The sequence below is a fragment of the Chrysochloris asiatica genome, unplaced genomic scaffold (assembly GCF_000296735.1).
Source record: "Chrysochloris asiatica unplaced genomic scaffold, ChrAsi1.0 scaffold00143, whole genome shotgun sequence".
Lineage (NCBI taxonomy): Eukaryota > Metazoa > Chordata > Mammalia > Afrosoricida > Chrysochloridae > Chrysochloris > Chrysochloris asiatica.
This window is the reverse complement of record NW_006408661.1, coordinates 4,670,208-4,694,083: the sequence shown is the minus strand read 5'-3', so window position 1 is coordinate 4,694,083 and position 23,876 is coordinate 4,670,208. Positions and strand designations below refer to the sequence as shown.

The following is a 23,876-nucleotide window of genomic DNA, read 5'->3' as shown; positions in this document are numbered from 1 at the left end:
CAGTTCAAGCTCACCAGCTGCTCCTCAGAAACCCAATACAGGGTTGCTATGGGTTGGAACCAACTCAACAGCAATTCACAACAACAACAACATATACATATGAAATTTAGACAACGAATAGGAAAGACCATAGAAATCAATGCATTTGAATTATGGTGTTGGAGAGGAATACCATTTAAACAAACAAATCTGTGTTGGAATGCTCCTTAGAAGCCAGGATGGCAAAAGTGTGTCTCTGATACTTCGGACATATTATAAGAAGGGGTCAGTTCTGGAGGACATCATGCTTGGTAAAATAGAGGGTCATTGCAAAAGAGGAAGGTCCCTAGCTAGATGGATTGACACAGTGGCAACAAAAATGATCTCTAATGTGGCAACAATTGTGAAAATGGCACAGGACTGGGCAGTATTTCATTCTGTTGTGCATAGAGTCACTGTGAGTCTGAACTGACTTGATGGCACCTGACAAGGTCAGCAGTTCCAAACTACCAGCTGTTCTGTGGGAGAAAGATGAGGCTTTCTGCTCCCATAAAGATTTACAGCCTCGGAAACCCTATGCAGGGTCACTATGAGTCGGAACCGACTCCACGGTACTTAACAACAACAACACTGACAACACATATGATGTTCTTAATGTCATCCTACAACTCCTCTGCTTATTAGTGTCTATGTGTCAAACATGTTTTTAAGATGGTGTCTAAATTCATATTTTGGCCTTTGTGGACTTGTCTTGATTTTCTTCATCTTCAGCCTGAATTCACATATGAGCAATTGATGGTTCCCCTGGCTTTGATTTGCCTGATGATATTGAGCTTCTCCTTTGTTTCTTTCTACAGATGTAGTCAGTTCCATCTGTCTATATTCCTTTGGTGAGGTCCATGTGTATAGTCACTGCTGTGTTGTTGAAAAGAAAGTATTTGCAGTGAACAAATTGTCTTGCAACATTCTATCATGAAATCTCTATGATAGACAGTTGTTGTTAAGTGCTATTGAGTCGGTTTTGACTAATAGCAGTCCTGTATAGGGTTTCCAAAGAGTAGTTGGTGGGCTTGAACCAACTTGTGGCTCGCAGTCCAGTGCTGATCCTATAGTGCCACACTACGGATCCTTCCTCTTTGTTTCCAACTTTCACATTCCAGTCACGTAATTATCAGTGTATCTTGATTGCATGTTGATCCATTTCAGACTGAAGTTGGTAGAATTTTTCAATTTCATCATCACTGGTTTTCATGGCTAGTATATAAATTTGAATAATAGTGGTATTAAGTGGTCTTCCTCATTTTGTTGTTGTTATTAAGTACCATGGAGTCAGTTCCGACTCATAGTGACCCTGTACAGGGTTTCTGAAGCTGTAAATCCTTACAGGAGCAGAAAGCCTCATCTTTCTCCCGCAGAACGGCTGGTAGTTTCAAACTGCTGACCTTGAGGTTAGCAGCCTGATTCATAACCACCTATTACAGATTGCCTTACGCTTCAAGATGTTGTTGTTAAATGCCATCGAGTCAGTTCCAACTCATAGTGACCCTGTATTTGACAGTGAATTTGACTCAAAATTCTATTTTTGACAATGAATGTAACTCCATTCCTGGTATAATAAACCATATGATTGTCAGATTCAAACTGGCCAATATCAGTCCATATCAGCTCACTAATGCCTAGGATCTGGCTCTTTATACATTTAATTGCTGATGATTTCCAATCTTCCTAGATTCATACTTCATACACTCCACATTCTGATTATTAATGGATATTTGCAGCTTTTTCTTCTTATTTTGAGTTTTGCCCCATCAACAAGTTTAAGTCCCCAAAGCTTTGCTCCTTCCCTATTATTAAATCAATTCCGCTTTGAGGTGGCAGCTTTATCCCAGTCGTATTTTGAGTGTTGCCACCTGATAGTATTTGCTCATATTCATAAGGTTTTCAGTGACTAACTTGTCAAACCTGATCTGCCTGTTCTTCTTCCTCGTCTGCCTTGTCTGGAAGCGCCACTGAAACCTGTTCACCATGAGTGTGCTGCTGGTATTTAAAATACTGATGGCTTAACTTTCAACCTTACAGCAACATGCAAGCCACCATGGTATAACCAACTGACAGATGATTGGTGGGCTAGTCCAATAGCAAGAATCAGGAGATTAGATAACGCTTAATATAGGATATTCTGTAGTCAACACAGTGTTAGTTACTGAAATAGCTGAGTCTTGAAAGAGGGAAAGAATGGTTTCTTATATCTAGAAAATAGAATGCTGAACATCAACAATGTTCTCTTATAAACCCCATAGAATCCTTCAGTCTATTCAGTCCTATACAGTTAATTTTGGTAACATTGCAATTACAGTTCAGCAGCAGTCTAAAAATTTTATCAGCTTCTACATAAGAATTCTAGAAATCATGTTTAAACCCAGTGGTATTCACATTCAAAATACTATACTCCTTTTCATAAATCTGATATAGTCCCATTTTTGTTGAAATATATTTTGACCAAATACTTTCAGTGAATCAGAAAAACAAAACTTATCTGCAAATGACAAACTTAAAAATGGGCCATGGTTAAATTATGTTGTTGTTGTTAAGTGCCGTCAAGTTGGTTCCAACTCATAATGGCCCAGTATAGGGTTTCCAAGGAGCACTTAGTGAGTTTGAACCTCTGACCTTGTGGTTCAAGCTGACCTTGTGGTCCATTGCTTTATCCTACAATGCCACACCAGGACTCCACTTATGAAAATAATCAATTTTGGGAAAGTGAAAGATCTGATGGGAATTAACTACAAAACTAATGCAACACTGAATAAAATCAATTAAAAAAAAAAAAACACAACAACCTCTAGACAAAAATATCTCTAAACATAATGATTAACCTTATTTTTATAGCCTCAGATATAACATAAAATAATCTTGAGACATAATAGTATACATGATGTACCAAGAACATACGAAGATTATGAAGTTTATAAGTATCTGAATAGTAATAAAAACTCTATGGACAAATGATATGAATTTTCCAGTTAAAAGCCTTGGCTTGAATGATACTAGATTTCAAGGTAATAGAATTATGCCAAGTTAGCAACTGAAATAATAAAATTAAGACAAAATTATGTTCTTGTCTAATAAGACAAACATCAATGACATATAAATGCTAAGACACTGAAAATTTGGCACTTCTGATTTGACATGTTTCATGTAATTTATAACATATTATATATAACATTTTTCTCTTTATAAAAATGAAGTGTATCATTTTTGGCTTTCCACAGTTTCAGAGTTGCCAGGAATTTATCATAGGTCACCAAGAAATAATACTTGAGTTATTTAATCAAAGATATTAAAGGTAAACTTGCTTCTTCCAAAGTTATGCAGCTTGGCTTTCAACTTGGAAATTTATTCTGTCAAACCCTTGCTTTCAAGGAAGATTGCACAAAAAATAAAATTAATGTTTCAACACAGTAATCAAATATAATAGTTAAACCTTAAAGTGAGAAGCCAATTCTTTACTTTATATGCTATTTGATTTTAAAGCTCCTAAAAATTCTCATATTTTATCCCAATAAACGTTTAACTGCAGCAAATAAGAACTTTGGCTATATCAAATAAAGCCCTTAATAGATCTTTAAAATTATCTGCCTTTGTTATATATCTCTTATCATACAGCCCTTCAGTGGCAAAAATACATATATATGACATAAAAGGAGCTCTCCTAGAATAGTGGTTATGAATCAGGCTGCTAATCTCAAGGTCAGCAGTTTAAAACTACCAGTGGTTCTGCAGGAGAAAGATGAGGCTTTCTGCTCCCATCAAGATTTGCAGCCTCGGAAACACTGTACAGGGCCGCTATGAGTCAGAACTAACTCCACGTCATATAACCACTAGCACCACCATGGCATAAAAAAAGCCTATAAACTTAAATTATAATGAAAATCTATTAACTCAATTTCATATCAGTAAATCTCCTGTAGAGATTTACAACCTTGGAAACCCTATACAGGTTCACTTTGAATCCAAACCAGCTCAGTGGCATACAACAAGAAGTTATTAAAATTCTTGGAACTTAATTTAAACATATGTATTATAAAACATAATGACTTCTCATAGTTCTCTAGTGCTGCTGTAACAGAAATACCAGAAGTGGATGACTTTAACAAACAGAAATTTATTTCCTCATAGTATAGGAAGCTAGAAGTCAGTGGCATCATTGGAGGTAGGGATAAAGGGGATGTGGACTGCTCCAGACAACTCTGTCAGAGGGGATGGCATAAAAATGACTGTCTATAAAATTTTTGTATAGTGTTTTAGCAGACATTTAACATTTTTAATAAAAATAACCCTATAGTTGGTTATAACAACAAAAAAGTTTTTTGTAAACTAAGCTTGTTGTTGTTGTTAAGTGCTGTGGAGTTGGTTCCGACCCATAGCGACCCTGTACAGGGTCTGAGACTGTAAATCTTTACGGGAGCAGAAAGCCTCATCTTTCTCCTGCGGAGCAGCTGGTAGTTTCAAACTGCTGACCTTAAGGTTCGCAGCCTGATTCGTAACCACTACGCTATTACATGTGTCAATATCCAATGCTAAAATGCTATGCAAATTTACTTTGTGAATCTTCTAATACACGCTGGTCACAGCTGTCATTATTACCTATTATAATGATGCTTCAAATCATGAGACTTTGTCTGCACTCACCAAATGCCATTGAGTCAGTTCTGACTCATCATGACCCTGTACAGAGTTTATGAGGAGTGGCTTATAGGTTTGAACTGCTGACCTTGGGGTCAGCAGTCCAATGCTTATCCTACAGAACTACACCAGCACTTACTATAAAAGCACCACTGTTGTTTTTGTTGCTGCCAGTGTTTTATAGTAGCTGATTTTGTTGACTTGTCTGGTGTTTTAGCTACAATATTGTGGTAATAAGTATTTGTGAACCTATATCATGCCCTGGTGTGGCGCTGTGAGCTAATGTGCTAGACTGAAAAGTTGGTTTGAACCATGAGGTTAGTGGTCCAAGCTCACCAGCTACTCCTTGGAAACCCTATACAGGGTTGCTATGGGTTGGAATGGACTCGATGGCACTTAACAACAATCAATAACTGTTTTGAGAATGCAGTAGTAATTAAAGGAAAAGAAGAAGACAAATCAAAAATGGCTTCCACCTCATAAGTAATAATATTATGATTCAATGTAGAAAGATTTTATATAGTAATTTTGTTGTTAGTATTCATATAATCTAAGAAATATTTACGTCTGTAGTTTACAACTGTATTTATTTTGCAGCTACATTTATCACACATTATTCTATGATTAAAGTTGAGAATGAGCATTACTAAGGACTCTGAGCAGATCTGGTACAGGAGGAAGTCCATGGAGGGGGAATGACACCCTGAGTTACTGCACTGGTTGACACCAACCCCAATGATGTCACTCAGCCTGCTGTTGGGAAAGCCTTTCTCTTTCTGTTGGTTCTAGAGGAAGATCCTTGTCTCTTCAGTTTGCACTTCCTGGTTCATTGGTGGTGGTGGTGGTTTGATGTGGAGTCAGTTCCAACTCATAGCGACCCTCCATAGGGTTTCTGAGGCTGTAAATCTTTATGGGAGCCAAAAGCCTCATCTTTCTCTTGCAGAACAGCTGGTAGTTTTAAACTGCTAACCTTGAGATTAGCTGCCCAATTTGTAACCAGATCTCCATTTGTCTTGACATCTATTTTACCTAATCTCTGCTTACTTATTTTATATCTCAGAAGAGATTGATTTAAGACATACCCCCTCATTTAACTTAACAAAGACAAATGGGATTATAACCACAGGCATAGAAGTTAGGATTTACAATACATAGTTTGAGAGCATACAATTCATAATACTCCACTCTTTAGCATCCTAAAATTCAAGTCCTGGTCATGTGCAAACCACATTTACACCATCACATCATCCCCAAAGTCGTAAATCAACTCCAACTCCAGAATCTCATTTTCTGAATCTTCTAAATAGGAGGTATTTTAGACATATTCTATCTTTGAGCAAAGTTCATCTTCATTTATGAATTTGTGAAATATAAACTACAAATTATTTATTTCCAAAATACAATGGTAGAACTGGCACAAGGTAAGTATTTCCATTACAAATATAAGAAATTAGAGGGAAAGACGAGGTAATGTTTATCAGGCAAGTTAAAAACCTAATAGAACAATTTACATCTGCTCTCTAGGCTTGAACATAGTCCTCTTGAACATGAGACTATTTGGGCAAGGGTCTTACCTTCATAATCTGGGTATTGCGCACATCCTTTGGATTCTGAGTAGAGACCCTTCAGCTCTGGGTTTCAACTCTGCTCCCTTGGCTTTGGGCAGCCCCATTTTTCTAGTCCATTTTGTTACTCTAAAATTTGAGTATGATACCCTGGAATGATTGAGTCCAATTAATAACTACTCCAGATAAACAGAAAAAGAGAAAAGTCTATATTATTATTAGGAAGTTGACTGATGGAGCACCTCACAGTAAAGATGCTGCTGGTTTAATTATACTACTTCTTGATAAGATTAGTTCACATAATACATGCAAAGGGGGTTATAATTTTATAATCACACTGAATCACAAGGTGGTCGTGATTTCCTAAAATACATCTCAAATTATCCTGGTGCCTGTTTGTCCAGATGGTCACTCCTTATCAGAATAGGCTTCAGGCAGAGCCAGACAATTATTAACATTCCAATATGAAATAGTCAAAACATACATTTAAGAAATAAGGACATGGTTCAGTGTGTGTGTAAGATGCTTTCAGGCAGTGCTTGATTATATTTACCTTCAGCTAAGAAAAATAGCTATGGTCTCAAAATGGCTACACTCACGTTCATATTACAACATGGCTACACTCATGCTGTGAATCTGATGGTGGCCCTACCTTCTTAGCCCAAGCAGTCCCCATTTTTCTACCCCTTGGGCATGGAAGCCCTACCCACTCAACTTTAGACTGTGACATTTCCCCCTGGCACACCTCAATGCCAGCCCACAACCTGGAACTGAGTTGGTAAAGATCCAACTCTCTGAAACCTAGGAGGCTGTGACCCCACCCTTTGAGATCCAGGAGACTATGGCCTCATCCTTTGAAACTAAGAAGGCTTTGTTGCGTGTACTTCTTCCAACAGTTCTGCTGATCTCCAGGCTGCTTCAGGAATGGTCATTTTCTTTTTGTGGATGACAACATATGTGGGTCCTTTGGCCTGTTTCCTCTCTGCAGTATTCTAAGAGGCAGACATCATTCTCTCCTTTCATTCTATCTCTGTCCCCTTCAATCTAAGCTGATGGAGTTTCTGCTATGGTAGTTAGTTAGATTCATCAGTTAGTAGATTCATCAGTAACAAATTTATTCTCTTTAAGAAAAGTTTATGAAACTTTATATGTGTTGAAAATTCTAGGGCAGGTATCCTTTGTACAACAGAATTTTCAAAATCTTTACATTTTGTTTTATTTAGTACAGGTTCATCTCTTTCTTTTTGTTTTTTACTATAAGCAGCAAGGAGAACCCATGTTGCCCCTTTAAGATCATGCTTAGAAATCTCCTCAGCTAAATATCCAAGTTCATCACTTTCAAGTTCTTCCTTTCACTAAATATGCTCTTCTGGTATGGCATAAAAGACTCCTTGTTGGTTTTAGCTTCCACAGCCATACAATGAAAATCATCCCTTTGCAAAATCAGGTTGCTCCTTATAATGAAGCTTGTCTTATTTTGTCTAAGTGAAGAGTTAGATTACACTTACCAATGGCCTCTCTGTCCTTTCAGCTGCAGCAGTTTTTCAGCAATATGTTGGAGGAGCACCAAAGGATCACAGTTCACGCCAAATTACAAACAATAAAGATGGAGAATCTCAAAAACAAAAAACGGAGTACCAGGATAGCTGGATGGCTGCGGAAAAACACATAGCTCAGTGGTCATTTTTGCATACCTCATGCACACATTATAATGTTGTTTGCTCACAGTTTTGTCATCCAACACTTTGTGACTCTAGAGGACCACACATCTTGTTATTTGTAAATCAGTTTTTCCCACATTGTCATATTTGGCTCCAAGACTCAGTGGTGGCTAACGGTTTTGCCAACAACACTGTATTTCTGGGGAAGATATCACTTCATCTTGGACTAGAAACCCTCTCTTCCCAATCCATTGCTGCCCAGTTGATTTCAACTCACAGTGACCTTGCAGGTTGGAGTGCAACTGTCCCATAGGGTTTCCAAAGCTGTAATCTTTATGGGAACAGACTGCCTCATCTTTCTCCTGTGGAACAGCTGGTAGATTTATGCTGCTGACCTTTTAGTTAGCAGCTGAGCACTACACTACCAGAGCTCCTTATCTTGGGCCAGAAATCCACTGAATTTACTTCAGATGTCTTTTAAAAACAAAGTTACTTTAGAAAGTCTCACTTACCCTGTTGTGAAGGCCCATGGAATATTAAATCTTCGGCATTAACAAAGAGCCTTCTTTTCTGGGGGAAATACAGATTTATAGTACTCTAGGATTTATTTAAGTCAGTGTTTAAGAGTCATGAGAAAATAGCACTACAAAGTAGAAAAATAGAAACCAGAAAATTAATATTCACTAGAAAACAGAAACCTCCATGAAAAGCAAGTTGTAAAAAGAAAGAACATACAATTTAATCAGTCTTGTTAAGTGCCTCAAGGGCAAGAAATGTGCCTTCTTCCCATTTCTCTCTCCCCACAGAACAACACAATTGCACCACACGTCACTGGTTATTGAACTTAAGGTGTCACAAAAGGACAAATGAAGGCTCTATGAAATGCCCTTACCGCTCACTGTTGTGGAAGCCTAAATGGAGAAGAAGACTCTACCATCAAGCACTTGTGTATTCTTCACCTGTGGCTCCAAAGTGGGTCTTTCTGCCAAAGTTTATGAGTAAAAATAATGATGACAACATTTCAGGACAAATTCTTCTAGTTAGTTAGATAGAACTAACCAGAACAAAATTCTTACCTTACAATTTTGCACTCAGGTGTTTGAGTTTGAAATGTGGTTTCATTTGGCCAAACTGAACCTACTTGTAATTTGAACCAGCTTACTTTTACGCATTTTCATCAATCACAACATACGGAATTACTTTAATTTTGTTACACATCCCCTACCTCCCACCCATCCCTCTCATTAAAACAAGACAACTAAAGTATATAATTCCTAGCCTAGATATTTTATGTACATGATTTATTTTTGTTTTGTTGTATAGAATGGGAACAATGCTACAGATTTCCTAGCTACCTCAGAGTGATAATTGTAAAAGTTAAGGAAATATCCATTGAAAGCCTTTAAAGATATTACATAAACTTAAGGCAAAGTTATCTAAAGTTTTGTTTTTAATTCCCTACATCTATTTCTTTTTTTTTTTTTTTTTTTATTATGAACTGAGTGATACTTTACATGGGAGAACATCAGCTTTACACCGTCTTTTCACTGCAATGATTAGAATCTCATCCATGCATCATTATTCAACAGTATTTGCTTCCATTCCCTGTTTTGTTTTGATTTGTTTTGTTGGGGGAAGTACACAGAAACACTCAGTAATGTATCATAATTTAAACAACCAAGGGCACATTCTGCAAGTCTGCTTCCTGGCTGCCAGCACCCAGTTCCTCTCTTTCCATGAGTCCAGAGTCCTCAGCTGCTCCCTCTCTCCACGTCCTCATCTCTGCCTCCAACTCTGGTGTCACTGTTTCTCTGGTTAGGGTCCCACATTCTGCTTGTGCTCTTCTCTCTTGATGGTCCTAGGGTCCTCCATTTCTGTGAGATTAACTACTCCCCCATTTTTGTTACAAAATTTCTACCTTTACAGTTGTGACAGTCACAATTAGTCATGACAATAATTACTATTGAATCATAAGAATCTTATCCCCATCTCTTTTCACCAGACCCATGTAGACAAGATGAAAACTATTCAGTGGGGACTCAGTCTTCCCCCCCCCACACACACACACACACTCTTAGACAAAACTCCATCTTGAAAACTTGTAAGCCAGTCACTTCATGACTTTATTGCCCTCTCATTTTAGGTAGCCAATGCCTAAGTTCCTACATCTTTTATAAGTTAAATCAGTCACAAATTAAATGCAAAAAGCACTGAAAAAAGTTGGCTTCACAAACGGGCATTCTCATGTGTGAGGCTCTAGGACTAGGCCATGTAAACAAACCAGTATGCTATCTTGAGTCATAGATCAGAGTTTTGTTTTGTTTTTGTTTTTTTTACCCCTTTAAGTTTAGAAATGAAAAATTTGAGCAATAAAATAGCTCCATGCTTTCAAATTATTGCTTTGTATGAGATATTTCCTGTGTGTTCTTAAACATTTGTTCTATTGTTGTTATTGTTGTGTGCCGTGGAGTCAGTTCCGACTCATAGCGACCCTGTATAGGGTTTCCGAGGCTGTAAATCTTTACGAGAGCAGAAAGCCTCATCTTTCTCCCGCGGATCAGCTGGTAGTTTCGAACTGCTGACCTTGGGCTTCGCAGCCCGATTTGTAACCACATATTTCCCTATTTACTCTGATAACTAATCTCATTTCTTGATAACTGTGTCAACACAGTCCTCTCAACTGCTTCTCTTTCCTTTCTCTTCCCTCTCCCACTACCTTCTCCTCTTCCATTCTTTCTGTCTCTTTGTCTCTCTCAGTGTCTTAATTATCTAGTGCTGCTATAATAGAACTACCACCATGGATGCTTTTAACAAATAAGACTGTAGACCCAGAGTGAGAAAGGTTGTGTGTCAGCAGGCAGGGGACTGGCTTGCAATGGACCCTTTGGTCATTTAAACAAATATATTTTTTCTGTGGGTTTTGTGTACTACAAAAAAAAAGGAGGGGGGCGGATAGAGGTAAATGCTGTTAACCGATCGTGCATGGAGGAGATTGTAATCATTACAATGAAACAAAATATGATTAATTGAGTGCAAAACTGGTGATCTCCTCTGTAAATTATCACTTCAATTCACAATAAAAGTTAAAGAAACAAACAATAAAACTGGAAACAAAGAAATTCATTCTCTCACAGTTTAGGAGACTAGAAGTCTGAATTCAGAGTGCTGACTCTAGGGGGAGATTTTCATCAGCTGTGGCGAAAGGTCCTTGTCTCCTTTCAGCATCCCAACATTCCTTGGAGATTTCCACGTGTTTTGGCATTAATCTTTTTCTGGATCTAGGAGCATCACAGTGCAAGGACCCTGGGCCCAAAGGGCACATTCCACTCCTAGCACTCCTTTTTTGGTGGTAGTTGTTAAGTTTCATCAAGTCGATTCCAACCCATAGCAGACCCTGTATACAAGGAGCAGCTGGTGAGATTCTGACCCATAGCAGATCCTATATAGGGTTTCCAAGGAGCAGCTGCTGAGCTTGAACCACCGACCTTGCAGTTCAAATGACTTTGCAGTCTGACGCATTAGCCCACAGCGCCACACCAAGTAGTAGCAAGTGGTAGTTTTTGGTTGGTTGGTTATGTGCCGTGGAGTTGGTTCCAACTCATAGTGACCCTGTATAGGCTTTCTGAGGTTGTAAGTCTTTATAGGAGCAGAAAGCCTCATCTTTCTCCCACAGAACAGCTGGTAGTTTCGAACTGCTGACCTTGTGGTTTCCAGCCCAATTCGTAACCACTACACTACCAGAGCTCCATAGTAGGTGGTAGTAGGTCCCTCTTTTTCTGCTCACTTCTCTTCTTTTATCTTTGTAAAATGAAATATGTTGTAGGCCACACCCCTGGGAAACTCCTTTACAAAGGATCACAATGGTAATGGGATTAAGGGTTTTGTGATCACCTTTATTCCTCTGATTGGTTTATCACACCCAATCACATCGTGGGGAATCCTTGCATAACTGCCACATTACATGATTACATAACTGCCAAATCACTGAGCATCATGACCCAGCCAAGTTGACATATATTTTGGGTGGACACTCAATCCATGACACTCGAATTTCCTTTGAATTTCTAGTAACTTCTACCTTCCTCCTGCCTGGCTGTCTTTGTCCTATCCCTTCTTATGTTTTCTACATTACCTTATTCTAAGTCTAACAAGTACATGTATGGCCACTGACTCAGGGCTCCAGAAGGTCTTAAATCTTGTATTGTTGTTGTTAAGTGCCGACAAGTTGGTTCTGACCCATAGTGACCCTGTATTGGGTGGGGTAAAGCACTTCCTGATCCTGCCCCTCAAAAAAACTATGTAGGCAGATATCTCTAGATCATTTGTTGAAAATTAAGTAAATTCCCAGTATGTCTTACCTTCTGATTTAAGTAACCTGATGTTGGAGTATTGGTGTGGTGCTGTGGGTTAATGCGCTGGACTGCACAGTAAGTTTGAACTGCAATGTTGGTAGTTCAAACTTGCCAACTGCCCCTTGGAAATCCTATACATGGTCGCTATGGGTCGGAACCGACTCGACGGCACTTAACAACAGTAATCCTGATGTGGTGCACTGTAGGATAAACACTCAACTGCAAACCATAAGGTTGAAACCCACCAGCCGCTCATCAGGAACCCTGTATAGGGTTGCTGTGAGTCAGAACTGACTTGACAGCACTTAACAACAACAACATAGGTACTTGGTTAACACAATGGCTCTATAGGATAAGCACTGGCTTGGAACCAGAAGGCTGGTGGTTCAAGCCAACCAGCTGCTCCTCAGGAGAACGATGAGGCTTTCTGCTCCCGTTAAGATTTACAGCCTCAGAAATCCTGTTTAGGGTCACTATGAGTCGAAACTGACTCCACGGCACATAACAACAAGAAGCAACATCCTTTCAGTAATGTGGAGCTTCTTTCATACTTTTACATTTTAGTTCAATGAAATAGAAGTGTCAGGATTGCACATCCTGTTTAGCTTTACAAACTATCCACGACTGGAACATAGCAGGCAGCTTTTTTTGCTGTATTCCTGTGCCTGGGATTCCTTTGTAAATCTAGATAGATGAATTTGGTTAAGACTGTTGATATTATACTTGGCAGCCTAACAATTTCTGGAAATAAAAGATTTCCTGTAGGTCAAAAAATATGAGTATATATCCCCACTTGGAAGGAAGTTGAACCACAACTTATCTTTTCCTCAAAATCTTTGTTGTAGAACACTTTGTAAAACCAGTTTCCAGAATACTGGAAATGTGATACGTAAACGATGAAGCAACTGCTTTTAAGAATCCATAAAATAGAGAAGACTGTGCAGCCTGGGGAAATAGTATGAGGACCAGATGATAGCTTCAGTATCTGTAAACTCCTTTGAGAGCTAGGCAGGGTGGAATTACTAGCCCAACAATGCTTTTCTGCCTCTGCTGGATGTTCTTTTTGACCCTCCCCCACTATCTACCTCAAATTTAGCGTAGTGGTTATGAATCGGGCTGCGAACCTTAAGGTCAGCAGTTCAAAACTACCAGCTGTTCCACGGGAGAAAGATGAGGCTTTCTGCTCCCTTAAAGATTTACAGCTGCAGGGAAACCCTGTACAGGGTCGCTATGAGTCGGAACCGACGCCACAGCACATAACAACAAAAACATACTCATTTTATAGATGAAATCAATTCATAGAGGAGTTATAACCTGCCCTACTGGATTAAACTGAAAACCCAAACCACTGAGTTGAGTAGAACTCCCACATAGAGTTTTTGAGGCTATACATTTTTATTGAAGTAGACTGCTGCATCTTTCTCCCTCTGAGTAGCTGGTGGGTTTGAACCACTGACTTTTTGGTTGTCAGCCAAATGAACACTTGTTGTTAAGTGCTGTAGAGTTAGTTTCAACTCATACCTACCCTGTATAGCGTTTCCGAGGAGTGACTGGTGGATTTGAACTGCGAACCTTGCGGTTCAAACTGACCTTGCAATCCAGTCCATTATCCTGCAGCACCACAGCAGGACTCCAAATGAACACCAGAGCAACTCAGTTGGAGACAGTATAATTTAATCAGGAAAAGTTATGGTCAGGGGAAAAATAGTGTCTGTTGATATATTAGTACTGTTTACATTGTTGTTTAGGAGCTCTGGTAGCGTAGTGGTTACGAGTCGGCCTGCCAACCTCAAGGTCAGCAGTTTGAAACTACCAGCCGTTCCACGGGAGAAAGATGAGGCTTTCTGCTCCCGTAAAGATTTACAGCCTCAGAAACCCTGTACAGGGTCGCTGTGAGTCAGAACCGACTCCACGGTACTTAACAACATGTTAAGTGTCGTCGATTCGGTTCCGAATCACAGCGACCCTATATAGGGTTTCAGAGGAGCGACTGGTGAGTTTGAACCTCAGACCTTTCGTTTCAAACCGATCTTGAGGGTGGGTGCTTATATGTGATATTATTGGACTATGTGCTGAAAGCAGACTAGGTTTTTTTTTTTTTGTTGTTGTTTTTAACAAGAAGATTTCAACGTTAGGGATTGCTAAACAGATATTGTTGTTAAATGCCATCAAGTTGGTTCCGACTCCTAGCTATCCTTTATAGGGTTTCCAAGGAATGGCTGGTGGTTTTGAACTGCTGACCTTGTGGTTAGGAGTCCAGTGCTTATCCTACAGCACCACACCAGGACTCCTAACAGGTATTATTGTTATTGTTAAGTGCCCTTGTGACAGTTATGACTCATAACCATCTTGCATAGGGTTTCTGAGGCAGAAAGCCTCATCTTTCTTCTGTGAAGTGGCTGATATGTTCTAACCGCAGAACTTGTGGTTTGTAGTCCAGTGCTTATCATATGAAGCCACCTCAAAAAGCAAAAGAAGAACCCAGGAAGCAGGTCTCACCCCTGAGGTAGAGGAATAAAGGGCAAGATTATTGGAATTTAGAGGTGTGGAGTAGGAAGTACAGATTTTTGTGTTTAAATCAACACAGATGTCCCCATTCCAAATCCCAAGTTCTCACTGGGTCCCATTCACTGCCCTAATTCGCACAAGACAGACTTGGCGAGGTTGTGAATTTCATTTTCACTGTATCGATGGTTCCTATGGAACAACTACAAGAAATGCAATATTCTTTTAGGGCTGTAGTAGAAGTTCTCTGGCTCTGAGACCATAACTGGGGATAGCCATCCCATCCCATAATCCTTGCAGTTGGTGAAGCACAGCCAAGGCACTTGCTTCAGTAGCCATTTCATTGTAAATCAACCACAGGTTAATCATATGCAACTGAGCCAGCACTGTGTCATGATCAAATCCAAGCCAAGGTCATGATCAAATCCAGTCCTAGAAACCCATCTTGAAGAGTCTATTTTCTGGATTCAGTCAAGTCAGGAAAATAGAAACCAGATCAGTTATTTTGATGGAGAGAATTTATTATAAGGAATTGGTATTGGAGACCTGAAAAGGGAAAAGAATGACTGTAAACACAGAGAGAGAAACTACAGTAAGCAACTACCACCCTAGGTGGGGGCAACAAAAGGAATGTTGTTGTTAAGTGCTGTGGAGTCAGTTCCAACTAAGCGACTTTTTATAGGGTTTTCAAGGAGTGACTGGTAGGTTTGAACTGCTGACTTTGAGGTTAGCAGTGCAACACCACACCAGGATTCCAACAAAGGGAATAGGTGGGGTTGTGAGAACACAGAACTGGCACTGCTACCTCAAGAGCTCAAAGGAAGGGTTCTTGCAGACTGGGGTTTGAATGGAGAGGCTCTGGTTAGCTGATGTTGTTATCTCGGATGTATGGGAAAATAAGGGGAAAAACTGGGAATTTAAATCCAACAGCTATGTCTCAGTGGGTTCTGAACAATACAAGATGGATCCTACCTGCAAAGGACAATGGGAAGAGACCAGTGAACTTGACTGAGCTATGAGCTGAGCCAGGGGAAAAATACACCAAATACCTGATTCTATGGTAACTTCAGTTGAATCCCATTAATTATTGTTTAGACACCCCTATAGATAGGTAAATTGCTCTGGTGTGGTGATGTGGGTTAATGCGCCAGACTACAAAGCTGTATGAACTATAAGGTCAGTGGTTCAAGCTCATCAGCTGCTCCTCGGAAGCCCTATACAGGGTCGCTATGGGTCAGAGCCAACTTGACGGCACTTAACAATAGCAACAACAAGTATTAGCAGGACTTAAAATATTTACTGATGAAGATCAAAGAGCACAGCCTTCGGTATGGATTGCATCTCAATGTGTAAAGAAAACAAAAATCCTCACCACTGGACTAATAAACAACATTCTTATCAATGGAGGAAAGATTGAAGTTGTCAAGGACTTCATTCTTCTTGGATCAACTATTAACACTTGTGGAAGCAGCAGTCAAGAAATCAAATGACATACTGCATTAGGCAAATCTGCTGCACAAGACCTTTTTAAAGGTTTGAAGAGCAAAGATGTCAGCTTGAGGACTAAGGTGCACCTGACCCAAGCCATGGTATTTTTAATAATCTCATATACATGTGAAAGTTGGACAGTAAATAAGGAAGACCATAGAAGAATTGATCCTTTTGAGTTATGGTGATGGAAGTGAATATTGAAAGTGCCATGGACTGCCAAAAGAACCAACAGATCTGTGTTGGAAGAAGTGCAGCCAGAGTGCTCCTTGGAGACCAAGATGGCTAAACTTCATCTCTCATACTTTGGACATATTGTCAGGAGAGACCAGTCGCTGGAGAAGGATATCATGTTTGGTAAGGTTGAGGGTGAGAGAAAAAGAGGAAGACCCCCAGCGAGATGGATTGGTCAAGTGGCAGCATCAATGGGCTCAAGTGTGGCAACAATAGTGAGCTTGGCCCAGGATCGGGCAGTGTTTCATTCTGCTGTGCATAAGGTCGCTATGAGTTGGCACCGATTCATTGGCACCTAACAACAAGTATTAGCACTAAACAATACCATATATTTGTTGTTGTTAAGTGCCATCGAGTTGATTCCTACCTATAAAAATCCTGTATAGGGTTTCCAAGGAGCAGCTGGTGAGCTTGAACCATCAACCTTGCAGTTCAAACAACTTTGCAGTATTGTTGTTGTTGTTAAGTGCCATCGAGTCGGTTCCGACCCATAACGACCCTGTACAGGGTTTCCAAGTGTGTAAATCTTTATGGGAGTAGAAAGCCTCATCTTTCTCCCGCGGAGCAGTTGGTAGTTTCGAACCGCTGACCTTAAGGTTCGCAGCCCAATTCGTAACCACTACACTACCATAGACACCTAATTAATTCTCACCATTCTGCACAGACTTCTATTGGGGGTGACTCTGATACAAGATTTCTGGTTCTGATATCAGTACATAAGTTCCCTAATATTAGTATATCTGGTTATATATCATATGTATAATATGTTATATTACTATATCTGATTAACCTGTTCTTTACTGCCTCTTCCCCATCCCCGGAATTCAACTTCTGTGACGGTAGCCTCTCTTGCTGCTGGTCGGATGGATGCAACACTGTCCAATTGAGACACATTGCTGGCATGATGTTGACAATAACAGAGAGTTAAGTCCCTTCTCTCACCTCCACCTTTTGGTATCCCTCCGTGCCCCCTATTGAGGATCAGATAGCAAAGCAGGAATGTAGTTTGCAGAGTCCTAGTGTGGTCATTTGAACTGCAAGATTGAAGTTCAAGCTCACCAGTTGCTCCTCAGAAACCCTATACAGGGTAGCTATGGATGGGAATTGACTTGATGGCACTTAACAACAACAAAAAGTGTGGCTCTGTGGGAAAAAGCACTGGACTGAAAGGTCTGTTTGAACCACAAGTTTGGCTGTTCAAACTCACCAACCACTTCTTAAAAACCCTATACAGGGTCACTATGAGTTGGAACCGACTCGACGGCACTTAGCAACAACAAGAAGGTCGGTATCCTGAATCTTGATGTGGCGACATAGGATGAGCAATAGGCTGCTTGCTAACAACAAGATTGGTGGTCCAAACCGACCAGTTAATCCTCAGAAAATCTATATAGGGTTGTTTGAGTCGAAACTGACTCAATGGCACTTAACAACAATACAACTATAAATATTATAGAATCCAAAGTTTAAGCTCTCAGAAATTTAACACATTATAATTATAAACTCTAATTGAAGATGTCAAATTTCCATAAAACACTAGTGTTAAATTTAATACAGTTTCAATGTCCTTAGTTGTTTTTCTTTTTATCTTGAAGAGAAATGAATGTGGATTTTTTTGGTCCTTAATGTTTTTTTCTATCTCTAATCAACAGCTTCCCTTTTCTGAGCATCTCTTTCTTCAGTAGTAACATGAAAGGATTGCACTGCCATAGTGGTTTTCCTTAGGGCTTCTGGGGAATAGTTTATGGATTTCATAAACAGATCAATTCTTTATTATATCAGTCATCAAGGGGCTAAGGCAGAGAGAATACCTCACATTGTTCTTGCTACTCCTCCCCTCTCTCTCCCTCATGCTCCAGTTAGGATATTTTGTTTCATAAATTGGGATTTATCTAGAAGAAAATAATAAAAACCGTGTTTGAAAATGATGGATTATATGCTGTCAAGAGCCGTTCCCTAGTGTGGCATCATGTTGCTATATGGCTCGTCCACTCCTGGAGAAGCTTCTATACAAACCATCCTGCTGTGCGATTCTGTAGGTCCTATACATCACCTTTATCACAGAGGTACCTTCACTACCTCTGAAAGACCCACCTTTGACCATAGACAATATCAAACATATTATGTTTATTAGAAATGAGAATTCTGGAACCTGTGCCTATTTTGGATGATCAGTAGCCTGGCATTCTTGAAGTTGTTACGTGCTTTGATAGGTACTTTGAATCATTTCTTACTCAGAGACCCTATAAAACAGAGTAGAATTGTCCCCATACGGTTTCTAAGTTTGCAACCTTTAAGGGACAGAATTACAAGGTCTTTTCTCCCACAGAGAATCTGGTAGCTGTGAATGCTGCCTTTGGGTTAGCACCTGAGCAGTTAACCAACATACTATAGTCTCCTTACTCTTGAAGTGGAGGTAGTGGTGGTGGTGTATAGTCAAGTTGGTTCTGACCTATAGTGACTCATATAGGGTTTCTGTGCTTATGGAAACAGAAAGCCTCATCTTTCTCCCACAGAGCAACTGGTGGACTTGTACTGCTGACATTGTGGCTAGTAGCCCAACACATAAGCCACTACACCACCAGGGCTCCTTATTCCTGAAGTGGTGATAATGGTGGGGTGGTTGTGTGCCATGGAGTAGATTCTGACTCATAGCTATTCTATATAGAGTTTCTGAAGCTGTAAATCTTTATGAGAACAGACAGCCTCATCTTTCTCCCACAGAGCAACTGGTAGATTCGAACTGCTGACCTTGTAACCACAAGGAGCCCAGTTCGTAATCCACTAGTTACTAGGACTCCTTTATTCTTGAAGTTGTTGTTATTAAGTGCTGTGGGGTTGGTTTCAACTCATAGGGTTTCTGAGAGTGGCTGGAGAGTTCAAACCTCTTAATTTGCAGTTCAAACTAACCTGTGGACCAGTGCTTATCCTAAAGCATAGCCTCACACCAGTAAGGTGTACTTTCTTTTTACTCTGTTTCTGATCTGGTTGGTTTTCTGCGCCATCTGCTGGAAAATTGTAAATTTATTTTCAGACATATCTAAAAATACTGAGAAATCCCTAAGAGCCAAAACTTGACAGAACTGCCTAGTGTTTTGGGGTCTTGCAAGTTTTCTGCCTTTGGCAGAGTGCAGTCTGACCACTTTTCTGTCATTCATTCTAGGGGGAAATACTTGAGTTTTCCATCTCTGACATGTTTCTGCCTTATACAGATTGTGGCTTTTGTAGGTTTTACTGTATAAAGAATTTTAAAAATTGGAAAACCACTGCTTATTGAAGGAAATAATAAAGGAGAAAACAAAATGCCATAAAAACATATTATTGATACCTCATGGTATTTCCTCCTGTGGAGCGGCTGGTAGTTTCGAACCACTGACCTTAAGGTTCGCAGCCCGATTCGTAACCACTGCGCTACCAGATGAGGCTTTCTCCTCCCATAAAGATTTACACCCTCGGAAACCCTGTACAGGGTCACTATGGGTCAGAACTGACTTGACGGCACTTAACAACAACAACAACATGGTATTTCCTACACACACACACACACACACGTATATATCAGAACAAGGAATGTATGAAATATGAATCTGGGAAATTTGAAGTCATCAAAAATTAAATGGAACACATAAAAATTGATCTCTTAGGCACCATTCATCTTCAGGTTTCCATAGTGTGGTGGCTTGTGTGTTGCTGTGATGCTGAAAGCTATACCACCAGAATTTTAAATACAAGCAGGGCCACTCATGGTGGACGGGTTTCAGCAAAACTTCCTGACTGAGACAGACTAGGAAGAAGGAGAGGCAGACTATTTATGAATGGTTAGCCACTGAAAACCTTCTGAATAGCAATGGAAATTAATCAGCTGTAGTGCTGATAGCCGAAACATTGTGAACAGCAGCAAAACATTGTCAGATGTATTGTCAGAAGATAAAGCCCATAGGTTGGAAGGCTCTCAAAATATAATGATGGACAGCTCAATAGAATCAACCAAAACCAAGCCGGGGGCAGCTGGAATACTGCTCATAGGCAAGGTCAGGCTGAAGCTGAAAAAGTTAAAACAAGAGCTAGAATATGACCAACCTGAATTTAGATACCCACCTGAATTTAGATTATATCCCAACTGAATTTAGATACCATCTCAAAAACAAATTCGATGCATTAAATACTAATGGCCGAAGATGAGAAGAAGGAGCTCTGGTAGCATAGTGGTTACGTATCGGGCTGCGAACCTCACGGTCAGCAATTCAAAACTACCAGCTGTTCCACAGGAGAAAGATGAGGCTTTCTGCTCCCATAAAGATTTACACCTCGGAAATCCTGTACAGGGTCGCTATGAGTCAGAACCGACTCCATGGCATATAACAACAACAACAAGATGGGAAGCGTTGTGATGACACCAAGAACATCCTACAGGAAGAAAGCAAATGGTCATTAAGATGATAGGAAAGAAAGAAAAGATTGAAATGGAAGAAATAAAAAAGAGCATTTCACTATCTATCTTAAAGTAGTACAATGTTGTCTGTGATAGGATAATACCCAGATACCTACAAGGAAGAACAGTTAATACCACTATTATTCAAATTTGCTAACCAACCGCTGAAGCCAATAATTATGAAATTGAAGAACCAACCTTCACAGTCTAAAAGTCATCAATCATGCAATCAAGATGCATTGATAATTATTGGTAATTGGAAGTGAACATTGTAAAAAAAGATCAATAAAAAGACAAGAAAGAAAGAAAAGGCCAAATGGATGACAGAAGAAACTCTAAAACTTGCTTTTGAATGTAGAGAAGCTAAAGCCACTGGAAGAAATGATGAAGGAAAAGAGCTGAATAGAAAATTTCAAAGGGAAGTTCAAGAAGACAAAATATTATAATGATATGTGCACAGACCTGGAATTAGAAAACCAAAAGGGAAGAACATGCTCAGTATTTCTCAAGCTAAAAGAGTTGAAGAAAAACTTCAAGCCTCAGATTGAAATACTGAAGGATTCTATGGTAAAATCAATGACTTGCCTATCAGTTTCTTATACTGTGGTGGCTTCTGTGTTACTGTGATGCTGGAAATGATGTCACTGATACTTTCAATACCAGCAGGATCACCAATGGTGGACAGGCTTCAGCAGAGCTTTCAGATTAAGATAGACTAGGAATACGGAGAGGTGGACTGCTTCTGAATGGTTGTTGTTGTTATTAAGTGCCGTCAAGTTGGTTCCGATCCATAGTGAACTTGTATAGGGTTTCCAAGGAGCAGCTGGTGAGCTTGAACCACTGACCTTGCAGTTCAGGCGGCTTTGTATTCCAGCACATTAACTCACAGTGCCATTGTTGTTGTTGTGAAGTGCTATCGAGTTGGTTCCGATCCACAGCGACCCTGTATAGGGTTTCCTAGCAGCAGCTGGTGAGCTTGAACTGCTGACCTTGCAGTTCAAACGGCTTTGCAGTCTCGCACATTAACCCACAGTGCCACACCAGGACTCCTACACTGCCATTAAAACCTTATAAATAGCAGCAAAATATTGTCAAATGTAGTGTCAGAGATAAGCCACTTGTGCCAGAAGGCACTCAAAATATGACTGGGGAAGAACTGCCACCTCAAAATACAGTTGGTTATGATATATGGAGCAAAGCTTTCAGGACCTTTCTTTTGCTGGTCAAATCAAAATGAGAAGAAACAGCTCCAGTATGGTGAGGGTATCCTTAAATCCTTAGTTCCACTGTAGTCTTTAGTCTTTGTTGTTGTTGTTGTTGTTGCTAAGTGCCATTGAATTTGTTCCAACTCATAGTGACCCTGTATAGGGTACCAAGGAGTGGTAGATGGGTTTGAACTGTCGACCTTGCAGTTAGTAATCCAGTGCTTATTCTATATTGACACACCAGGACTCCTTTGTTGTTGTTATGTGCCGTGGAGTCGGTTCTGACTCATAGTGACCCTGTATAGGGTTTCGGAGGCTATAAATCTTTACGGGAGCAAAAAGCCTTATCTTTCACCCGTGGAGCAGCTGGTAGGTTCGAACTGCTCACCTTGTGGTTCGCAACCCGATTCATAACCACTACACTACCAGAGCTCCTTCCAGGACTCCTTAGCCCTACCTAATTTTTACTTCCTTAGCAATTCATTTCAAAATGGGTCCATAATCACAGGCATAGAGGTCAGGATTTACAATATTATCACAAAATAGAGAAATTTAGCTTAAAGGGCCATAATAAATAATTAGCTGCCCCATGGACACAAATATGGATCTCTTCCAATTGACTGTCCAGGTAGCTCTCTAGCAAATTTTTTGGCATAATCAAGTGTGCACCTTTAGACATACAAGCTTGCTGATGACCCTATTGAACTACTGAAGAGTGGAAGAAGGTGAAAGGCAGCAATAAAGAAATGGGCTGAGTTCAACCACAGTCCATTGACCTCTGTTGACCTGGAAATGAGAGAGAGAAGAGGAAGGGCTGGTTGGTCCAAAGTGTGATGAGATCTGGGGACACCTAAGCCCATGGACAAGGACATAGCCACAAAGGGCTAGAGCTGAGAGTGAAGCATCCAGCTAATACAAAATGAGGGGAAACTCACAAGAACATCCAAACTTGAAGATAGTACCCATTTGACCTAGCCTCTATGACTTGATAATCAGAACTAGATTAGAGGAAAATTTTAAAAAAGAAATGTTGATAATGGAAATTAGGGTAAAGTGTTACAATTTGATGAACCTGACCTATATGCATGGAGGCAGTAACTCTAAATACCAACAGAGAGGGAAGGAGTCTTCACAACAAGTAACAATGCTATCCACTCTGTACACAAGGTAGATAGGGACAGGCAACTAATACATTGGCTACCTAAAATGAGGGGGTAATAAAGACATGAAGTGAGTGCTTACAAGGTTTCAAAAGGGAGTTTAGTTTAAGAGTGAGTGTGTGGGGGAAGAAATAGCCCCTACTGAATAGTTTTTATCTTGTCTAGATGGGTCTGTTTAAAAGAGATGGGGAGGTCTTCGTCACTCGCTGCCTCACGCAGGGCAACCCAGTTCTGGTGTCTGGCAGTGAATTAAACAGCCACCATGTCAAGCAAAAAGGCAAAGACCAAGACTACCAAGAAGCGCCCTCAGCGCGCAACATCCAATGTGTTTGCCATGTTTGACCAGTTACAGATTCAAGAGTTCAAAGAGGCCTTCAACATGATTGATCAGAATAGAGATGGCTTCATCGACAAGGAAGATCTGCATGATATGCTTGCTTCTCTTGTGAAGAATCCAACTGATTCATACCTCGATGCCATGACGAATGAGGCCCCAGGCCCCATCAATTTTGCCATGTTCCTTACGATGTTTGGGGAGAAGCTAAATGGGACAGATCCGGAAGATGTCATCAGAAATGCTTTCACTTGCTTTGATGAAGAAGCAACAGG

General features: G+C 40.0%; 2 protein-coding genes across 2 annotated transcripts in view; both read left to right on the top strand.

The window, feature by feature from the left end:
- Nucleotides 1-8,037, top strand: part of LOC102813960 (aminopeptidase Q-like) — a 142,564-nt gene extending 134,527 nt beyond the window's left edge. The window contains exon 20 of the mRNA XM_006870527.1: nucleotides 7,762-8,037. Within this exon, the coding sequence (XP_006870589.1) occupies nucleotides 7,762-7,902 (141 nt within the window). The 3' untranslated portion in view covers nucleotides 7,903-8,037. The remainder of the gene's footprint in view (nucleotides 1-7,761) is intronic.
- A 15,446-nt stretch (nucleotides 8,038-23,483) lies between these two features.
- The window catches only part of LOC102828069 (myosin regulatory light chain 12B-like), an 8,386-nt gene continuing 7,993 nt past the window's right edge, over nucleotides 23,484-23,876 (top strand). The window contains exon 1 of the mRNA XM_006870542.1: nucleotides 23,484-23,875. Coding sequence (XP_006870604.1) covers nucleotides 23,530-23,875 — 346 coding nt within the window. The 5' untranslated portion in view covers nucleotides 23,484-23,529. The remainder of the gene's footprint in view (nucleotide 23,876) is intronic.